The sequence below is a fragment of the Dipodomys spectabilis genome, unplaced genomic scaffold (assembly GCF_019054845.1).
Source record: "Dipodomys spectabilis isolate Male_0828 unplaced genomic scaffold, ASM1905484v1 ptg000373l, whole genome shotgun sequence".
Taxonomy (NCBI): Eukaryota; Metazoa; Chordata; class Mammalia; order Rodentia; family Heteromyidae; genus Dipodomys; species Dipodomys spectabilis.
Window position 1 is genome coordinate 3,009,388 of NW_024871050.1, and position 9,901 is coordinate 3,019,288.

The 9,901-nt window shown below is 38.5% G+C and overlaps 1 protein-coding gene across 8 annotated transcripts in view; it reads left to right on the forward strand.

The window, feature by feature from the left end:
* Abi2 (abl interactor 2) overlaps positions 1-5,352 on the forward strand; it is a 69,908-nt gene extending 64,556 nt beyond the window's left edge. For 4 of the 8 annotated variants that reach the window (XM_042667040.1, XM_042667042.1, XM_042667041.1 and 1 more), the window contains 2 exons: positions 3,638-3,730; positions 3,946-5,352. In XM_042667040.1, the coding sequence (XP_042522974.1) occupies positions 3,638-3,730; positions 3,946-4,028 (176 nt within the window). In that variant the 3' untranslated portion in view covers positions 4,029-5,352. Of the gene's footprint in view, positions 1-3,637 lie in introns of all 8 variants that reach the window. The other 4 variants (XM_042667036.1, XM_042667038.1, XM_042667037.1 and 1 more) reach the window with 1 other exon arrangement.
* The last annotated feature ends 4,549 nt before the right edge of the window (positions 5,353-9,901 follow it).

The following is a 9,901-nucleotide window of genomic DNA, read 5'->3' on the forward strand; positions in this document are numbered from 1 at the left end:
AGGTAGTATTTCTTAATAACTGGTTGGTTGAATAATACAGAATATAGAGTTTAGTTAGAACTAGCTGGTATTTACGTATTTAGAAGCCTGATGAGAAGAGTTTTGTTTTTGTTTTAGACAGCGTCATCTCACTATGCTTCCTCTTTTCCGGTCTGGCCTAGTTGTGCCTTGGCCTCATATTCCACCATACTGGTTCTAGAATTATTTTGATAAAGTCTTTTGCTGTAATTCAAATGTGCCTTCCTTTTGAAGAATAGCTTTGTGATGTAAAAGTAAATAAGTAATTTACTGGCGTATGCTTTCCCCGGAATGAAAATGAATATTTTAAACAGCATTGTATGTGTGTGTGTGTGTGTTTGGTGTGTGTATATGTTCTTTTTGTTTTTGAGCTACTGGGTATAGCAGCTCAAGCCTGTAATGCTAGTCCTTTGGAGGTGGAGATTAGGGGATCTACTGCTTGAAGCCAGCCTGGGCATAGCCAGTGGCTGAGTAGTATGTGTCTTGTCATCCCAGTGACCAAAGAAGCACAAATGGGGTTGTAGCCTACGCCTGCCTGGACATAAAATGAGACCCCACGTTGAGAATAGCCAACATTATTTTAAAAAAAGGACTGGTGGAGTGGCTTAAGTGGTAAGAGTACCTGCTTAGCAAGCAAGCACTCAAGGCCCTGGGTTTCAATTCCAGTATGCAAAAAATGGCAAAGCAAAACAAAAAGCAGCTTCATAACTGATCACTAATGTTAACAGCTAACTCACCAATAGTAATAATAGGCATAAATGCATTGGTGGCTCATGCTTATAATCCTAGCTACTCAGCAGGCTGAGATTAGAGGATCATAATTCACAGGCAACCTGGACTGAAAAAGTCCATGAGATTCTATCTCCAAATAACCAGCAAAATGGAGGCATGGCCTAAGTAGTAGAGGGTCAGTCTGATCAAGAAAGCCAAGTGAGCATAAGATCCTGAGTTCAGACTCTGGTATGAGTGGGGGCAGGGAGGCAGGGAAGAAAAAACAAAACCAGCTGTCCAGTTCTTTACCACTATAAAGAGGTCCTGGAATCATACTCTGTCAATCCTACCTAATATAATTTCTACATTTTATTTATTTTTTTTGGTCCCATCGTGGGGCCTGAACTCTGGGCCTGGGCGCTGTCCCTCAGTCCTTCAGCTCAAGGCTAGTGCTCTACCACTTAAGCCACAGTGCCACTTCAGGCTTTTTTTTTTTTTTCTGCTTATGTGGTGCTGAGGAATCGAACCCAGGGCCTCAGGCATGCAAGGCAAGCACTCTACCACTGAGCCACCTCCCCAGCCCCAATTTCTACATTTTAAAACAGAAAATTAATACACATATAGCTAAATAACTTTTATTGCTTCTAAAGTTAATTGTAGCAGCATCCTTTTTATATTCTGTATTTTTTTGTAGGCTTGAAAAATATTAACTTTGAAAAATGTTGGAGGGGCTGGGAAGGTGGCTCAGTGGTAGAGCGCTTGCCTTGCATGCCTGAGGCCCTGGGTTCAATTCCTCAGCACCACATAAGCAAAAAGAAAAAAGCCGGAAGTGGTGCTGTGGCTCAAGTGGTAGAGCGCTAGCCTTGAGCTGAAGAGCTGAGGGACAGCGCCTAGGCCCAGAGTTCAGGCCCCACAACCGGACCCAAAAAAACAAACAAAAATGTTGGAAAATACAAGGTTTATAGCTTAACTTGTGACATAAAATTACATTGAATCAGTTTGGGTTTGGCTACCTTTTTTATGTAACCGAGTTTTGAACTCAGGGACTTAAGCTTGCTAGAGTGGTGCTCTATTGCTAAGCCACACCTCCAGATTTGTTTTTCATTGGTTATTTTTAAGGTAAGGTCTAGCATCTTGTGATGAACCTACTTTTGGGCTTCCAGAGATGGAATCTCAGAGACTTTTCTCCCTCAGCTGTCCTGGAACTACAATCGTCTCAGGGAGCTTAGAATGGCTGCTGTGTGCCAGCCAAGCCCAGCTTACTGGCTTGAGAAAGGGCTGTCATGAACTTTTCTGTTTAGGGTGGGCTTTATTGTTATCTGTTCAATCTCGGCCTCCCAGGAATGCAGATATGAGGCACCTGGTACCCAGCATGTTTGGCTGTCTTTTTTTTTTTTTCTTTTTGTCAGTTGTGGGGCCTGGACTCTGGGCCTGGGCGCTGTCCCTCAGCTATTCAGATCAAGGCGAGTGCTCTACCAATTGAGCCACAGCACCACTTCCAGCTTTTTTTGCTTCTGTGGTGCTGAGGAATTGAACCCAGGGCCTCATGCATGCAAGGCAAGCGCTCTACCACTGAGCCACTTTCCCAGCCCCTATTTGGTTGTCTTTTTAAGAAATACAGCCTGAACTCTTCCACGCTAGACCCTTGGAAAGTATTTCCTAACATCCTAAATGTATCAGCAAAAAGAAGATACTTACAAACAAGGAAGCCATTTATTTTTTAGTAAAGTGAGCCAGAAACACATACTTTCTTTTAACTTTTTAAGGCAAGTTGCATGATATTATTAGTCCCTGTCGTGGTTTCTGTGTCCTATATCTTTATATGAGGAATAAGGTTACATGAGGAACTAAACAATAAAAACAAAAAAAACTAGTATATACTTCTCAGAGCATGAAGAGCATGGATGAATGGTTTTATTGAGTGAATTTCTTGAACGGTTTAAAACTGGTAACAGGATTGTAATAAAAGTTGTCTTAATTGGAGTATAAGGTACCCAATTTTTACCAAACTGTTGAGGTAGTTGTAGTTAGCAGTCAGAGATTATGTGAGATAGGTCCCTGTGACCACTGGTGTAAGTAATGATAAAAGTCACAGAGTTAGGAGCCAGTGGCTCATGCCTGTAATCCTAGCTACTCAGGAGGCTGAGATCTGAGGATCACAGTTTGAAGCCAACCTAGGCAGAAAAGTCTGTGAGACTCTTATGTTCAATTAACTGCCAAAAGCCAGAAATGGAGTTGTGGCTCCAAGTGGTAGAGGCCCTGAATTCAGGCCCCAGGAATCAATCAATCAATCAATCAATCATTCGCCGAGAGCCTATAGGTGTCTTGGTTATTACTTTTAGACTATTATTTTGATATATTGATGGCATAATACAGCTTATATTTATAAAGAAGAGCTATATAGTAGACTCATTATTTATTTGTACATTAGTTGTGAGAATTTAACCATCATCTTACTCAGTGATTAGGAAGGAGATAGGAATCTATTTATTACTCACTTGGCTCTCATGTTTGTCACAGAACTAGTTTAATTCTGTCAAGTAATTGTTTTTACACAATGTGGTGTTTTTATGCAGTATGGTTTTTACACAGTATGTGATGGTACCTCAACACAAGTGTAGCTTGATAAAATAGCCATTTTTCATATTCTGAGATGTTAGACTAAATGCAGCTAATTGTTTTCTTTTTCCTTTTTTTGCCACTTGCACTAATTAGAACCTAACTTAATTTTTGAATCCAGGAAATAGGATTTCATTTGTATAGGAGTGGTTACAAGATAGAGATGTGTGTATACACACACACACACACACAAATTTTGTGTGTGCTTATCTATAAAGTTGCTTTGAGCGCTCATGGTTTTATTTTTCAGGAATAGACTTCTTCACATCCTGTTTTTTTCCCCTTCTAGTTGTGGCAATATATGATTACACAAAGGACAAGGAAGATGAGCTGTCCTTTCAGGAAGGAGCCATTATTTATGTCATCAAGAAGAATGACGATGGCTGGTATGAGGGCGTGATGAATGGAGTGACTGGGCTCTTTCCTGGGAATTACGTTGAGTCCATCATGCATTACTCCGAGTAAAGCTCAGCAGGGCTGGGCTCCCTCCCAGGAATAGTCAGTCTTCCCAGATTACCCAGAGGCCCTGGGCATTTCCTCCAGTGAAACAGAAAGAAGGGTACAAATGATAAAAACTACTTTTTTTTAAATCCCCAGTATTAAAAACAAAAAGACAAGCCAAATCTGAACAAATGCATCTTTCTGCCATCATTTGTACTACGCTGAGCTGTCTGGATTGAAATAAAGTGACCATTTCTGAATATGTCAAAAGTATACCTACATATTTAAGTATGTAGCTAAAACAAATCAGATTGACTGATTCAGAAAAAAAAAAATCTGGGATCTTTCTCAGGAATACTGTATACTTTTGGATTCCTCTTCCTATAGAATTTGTGACATTGGATGTTCTTCACTGTCTGTGCTAAGGGGTTAACCTCATGGCCCAGTGGAATCCTAGCTCCTTACTTTTATCACAAGTATGAAGAGGAGGGAACCAATATTTAAATACCATACTTAACTATTTAAAAAAATGGTTTCAGATGGCGTTTTTCCTCTTAAACACTGTAAATTCTACATTCTCTCAGCACTTGAGTGTGCCAGACAAGTTAATACTAAACTCAATTGCATCCATGTCTTTGTAGATTATAAGGATGATGAAATGTGAAAGTCTCCAAACATTCTGAAGGTGGTAAACGGTTGCCATAGTTTGACTATAATGTGCTGCTGCATAAGACACATGGCCATTAAGAGCCGGTGCCCGATGTGAAATGTGGTAGGTAGGTTGGTTTGTATGCTGAGCTTGGGGTGTGAAGCTAGAAATTAAGGTTCTTAAGGCTCTGATGGACTGAACTGTAGTGTCCTTGTCTTAGCTACTGTTTCCAAGATTATGATTTTGGAGGTGAAGCCAACTATTACTATCCTTTTGCTATTTAAAAACAACACACACACATATATATATGTATGTATATTTACATATGTGTATATATATGTATGTTTTTTTTAAAGGAAGAGAATAGCAGTTTGTTACAATTGTCTTGACAGTCACTGGGAATGGAAGGCTGTTACTGTGCTCTCTGAATGTGTTAGCTGCTGCCTAGCATTATCTCACTAAGCTCTATGTAGTAAAGAGCCTGATTTTGTATGATTAAACTCAGAAGTAGCTGCTCTTAATAAAAATTTGAACTTTATATCTGAAACTAAGAATAAAAGAGAGTAAGATTAATAAGCAGAAATTCTAATCTACTTAAATTGATAAAAAAAATAAATCCGTATAACTTAGAGAAAAACAGCAGAAAGTTATTTCTCCCCATCGGAACAGTGACAGCTTCAAACTGAGTGCAGATCTGATGGCTTTAATAATCATTTGTCATTAGCATAACAAATATTGAAAACAGTGGAGGGGTTGCTGCTCAGAAGGTAAATACCATGATAGTGGGTCCAGAGTTCCAGCATACTTCTCCAGTCCAGAAACTTGGTCAGAATAGGTCTTTGCCAAGAGGCAATAGCTTCATCGATTTCAAATGTAGGTCTTGAGCACAACAAGTAGTACATAGAACTTGGTTGGAAGATGAACAAGTGTAGTGTATGAGGAAATTTAAATGGTGTAGGCTGAAATTAACTTTCATTTGTAAATCTTATCCGAGCATAAAACATCACAATTTAATTAAGATTCAGCTAGTTTTCTTATCAAATTTTTCTGTTTTAAAGTTGTTTAAAAAACACATTAGAACTTGTTTTGCGTTTCAGTTTTTCTTAATGCTCTACATTTAGCTTTAATAACTTGTCTTTAATACACATTCTACTTCGTGCTTTTGTTAGGTCATCTTCACATGACTTACTCCTTGCTTTCCTTCAAACTAATGGCTTGGAAATGTTCTCTGAGCTCCATAAGGAGCCCAAACAAGACTATAATAGAAAGGTTGAACTCTCCTAAGTATTGGTGCATAACTAGAATCTTTTGAAATTACTTTTTTCAATTATTTATTTTAGTAGCATTTTGCTGAGAAAGCTTGTGGGTTAATAAAGGCAGAAGGTGTTTTGAAATCCAGCAGCTAGCTCAGTACTTCCAGAAACAAAAGCAGCAGAACTGAGCTGCAGGTGGCAGTCAGCAGGAGTGCAGCTCACCTGCTGTGCAGAAGGTACTGGTGAGGCCCTTTATGCTGAAGACCTGCACTGGGGGAAATTTATGTCTGTTGGTTTTTTCCTATGATTCAATAGTAATGTATATGAGTTTTTTATTTAAAAAATTTAAATTGTTATTGTAAAGGTGGTGAACAGAGGGGTTACAGAGTCACTAAGTCAGGTAAAAAGTACATTTCCTTTTGGGCAATGTCACCCCTTCCCTCGCTCAAGATTTTTTTTTTTTAACTGGTTCTGGGGCTTGAACTAAGGGCCTGGGTGCTCTCCCTGAGCCTCTTTGTGCTCAAGGCTAGCACTTGAGCCACAGCACCACTTCCAGCTTTTTGTGAGTAGTTTATTGGAGATAAGTGTCTCACAGACTTTTCAGCCCAGGCTGGCTTTGAACCATGATCCTCATATCTTAGCCTCCTGAGTAGCTAGGATTACAGTCATGAGCCATGAGTGGCCAGCATTTTTCTTTTTTAAACAAACACTATTTTTTCCTTTTCGGTCATGGGGCCTGAACTCTGGGCCTGGGCGCTGTCCCTCAGCTCTTCAGCTCAAGGCTAGCGCTCTACCACTTGAGCCACAGCGCCACTTCTGGCTTTTTGTGCTTATGTGGTGCTGAGGAATCAAACCCAGGGCCTCATGCATGCAAGGCAAGCACTCTACCACTGAGCCACCTTCCCAGCCTCCACAAACACTATCTTAAGCAGTTTTTGATGTTGTTGGTTGTGGGGCTTGAACTCTGGGGCCTGGGCACTGTCCCTGAGCTCTTCAGCTCAAGGTGAGCACTCTACCACTTGAGCCACAGGGCCAATTCTAGTTTTTTTGGTGGTTAACTGGAGATGAGTCTCATGGACTCCTGCCTGGGCTGGCTTTGAACCATGATCCTCAGATCTCAGCCTACTGAGTATTTAGGATTACAGGTATGAGCCACCGGCGTCTGGCTAGCTTCTGGATTTTTTTGTTTTTACCCCTCTTTAATTTTTGTAGTTTCAAGTTTTATAGGTTCTCTTGAAAGCATACTACATAATAATGAACCAGGCCTACAGTAATCGGAGACTTTTAATGTATGTAATATAGATTGCATGCCATTAATAGTCCATGAGATAGTTTCTTTTAAGTGTCAGATCCGTTTTTCTAATAAACTAAAGATGGTTGGTATTTAAATTTCAAATAAGAAAATCTTGATATGCTGCGTATTAATAATATTGCAAAGATGACCTGTCTTAAAATTTGATCAGTAAGCAACCATTTTATTAACATAGAGGGAAATGATGGTGTTCCTTCCTCCTAAAATGTTTGTGTGGCCCAAATCGGTTCCTTTTTCTTAGTATTAATATTTGAAAGTCTGTGAGGATATAAATTCTTGTCTTTGACCTATGGTAAAGGCAGATTGGAAATAAAGAGTGCCAATGTTTCAAAATCTAAGCCTGAGATACTCATCCTGTTGTCTTTGAAATAAATATGAATCTTTTAATATATAGGCTTCATTATTTTCCATCTTCTGGCTACTTTATTCTGTCTTCTTCAGAGGCTCCTGCTTGTCTCCATCTTGAGGTTGGTATGACTGCTGATTTTGCTATATTCCTAAGTCACTTCATGACATTTTCATCTGTTCCTTTCCTTCATCAAACCTGTTTATTATTATTATCAGTTAGAATGTTCTATGCATCTTTGTAGTAGTGTCTGCAGCATAGTCTGGTCTTTAGTACTTTTATACTGATTGAAGAGAATTCTCTTCCTGTTTGAGGAAGTATCAATATGATAGTAGTTTGCTTTTATATTTGTTTACATTTTCTTGTGCAGGTGACCTTTGTGCATTAAGAACTGTTCACCTTTTATTACCTTTTCTCCAATTAGAGTGAGCCTGGCATGTCTTGAAAGCCACCTTTATCTCTGAAAAGGGTTTGATGTTGGAATTGTACAGGTGACTGCTACATCTTTGAAAAGCATGAGGACCTATTTACTTCCAAACTTTTTTGGCCAGGAATTCCTTGGTGTGAATGTGATATTTTCCCCATGATTTTCACAGACTCATAGAATTTTAGAGCTTGATGAGTTTTTGAATTTTTTGGTTGTCTGACTGCTATGTTTAATTGCTGGTGAACAGCTAGCTAATGGTGGAAGAGTTCTTGATTCTGTCTGGTACTCTTTCCAGTGCACCACAACTGTCTTAATTAAATATGCAGTATTTTCTTTAAACACATTCTACTTGATGTTTTCAGGAATATACTTGAAAAGATGCCATGTTTTGATAACCATCAGAGTATTGAGACTGTTTAAAGGAGTATGTTAAGTATAACCTTAGTGAAAATAAAATTTGCCCACAAACTTCAGCACAAACTTCTATGTGTGTAGCAAAAATGCATTAGTTCAACACTGGCAAGAGCACAGCACAGAGAGCAGCCTTATTTACGAGAGCCTTATAAAAGTTATTAAATGGAGGCATTGAGCTCATTATCTTTATGTTTACTTTATGCTCTTGAGTTTGAGAATCTCTATTTAGAAAAGATTATAAATGAAATGACAGGGCCTAGCTGTGTATAATATCTTAAGGCTTTTTTTTTTTTTTTTGGTAAAAAAACGAAACCCTACCAAAAGTTTATTTTCACATTAAAATGAAAATCTTTTGCAACTTCTGAATTCTGCAATTTTTATCACATTTGTGTTCATGAACCTTTCTTCTTAAAATAATTTACAAATTAGGGTTGTAAACAACTTATGATCTGGCTAGTTATACTTTTAAGCTCCCAGAGCAAGTTGATAGTGTTGAGTAAAATACCATTCAGGCAACTTGAGGGAACAGGCTGTTGCCAGTAATGTTTCTTGTGTATGCCATTAAATCACCTCCAGATGTGGGGGAATATTCACTTTTTAATTTTTAAAATTATATTTGGAATTATTGCTGTGTACTAAAAGTTGACCTCAATAAAACCATACAAAATATACTCTAGTGTCTTGTGAAATTATTTGTGAAAGTATTCAATCTTCAAAAAACGGTATGTCAGCTGGGCGCTGGTGGCTCACGCCTGTAATCCTAGCTACTCAGGAGGCTGAGATCTAGGATCGCGGTTCAAAGCCAGCCCGGGCATGAGAGACTGTGAGACTCCTATCTCCAATAAACCACCAGAAAACCGGAAGTGGCACTGTAGCGCAAGTGGTAGAGCGCTCGCCTTGAGCTGAAGAGCTGAGGGACAGCGCCCAGGCCCAGAGTTCAAGCCCCATGACCAACCAAAAAAAAAAAAACAACGGTATGTCATCTGAAAAACAGGGATATTTTTCATTGTCTCTGAATTATTATTTTATATTTCTACTGACGTTAACTGAAATATTTATAACAAAAAGTTTTTTACCATAAGTATTGAGGATAAGCCCCAGCTTGGCTTTGTTCTAGAGATGGTTTTTTTTTTTTTTTTTTCCTTCCTTTTTACCAGTTGAACTTTAAGGTTGATTTCTGTGGGATTTTTCCCAAGGCAATTTCTCCAATTATGAACTATACTTTCTCAAATATGTGTGAATTTTACTAATGTAAAATTCTTTCAACACAGAAAATGGAAGTTGACTTTAAAAATGTAGACCAGATGTGATGTGTAGCCTGTTAGCTAAAATTCCAGATGATAAGCTAAAAGAATTTTCTAGTGATGTGCTTGAGAGTGTAATGGATATTATGTTTATCTCCAAGAAAAAGATATCCAAGAGTGCTGCTTCAGTTTTTCCCGTATTCCTAATCCATCTTTTTGGATGTCATTAAATAATGTGTGAGAAAAATGAACACTTAGCTAATACATTTTGAAAGAGTATTTTCATAAATGAAGAATTCTTATTCATAAATAAGAACTTTTTGACTTATGAGCAATCTTGTATCAAGGACACGTAGTATCTAGTGTTAGTTGTCTTAGTTGACTCCTGTGGAATCGCATGGTTTGAAGTACTTTGTGGATCTGAGGGAGTAGTATGCCATTTCTTCCTTGTCTGGTTGCCTCATGCC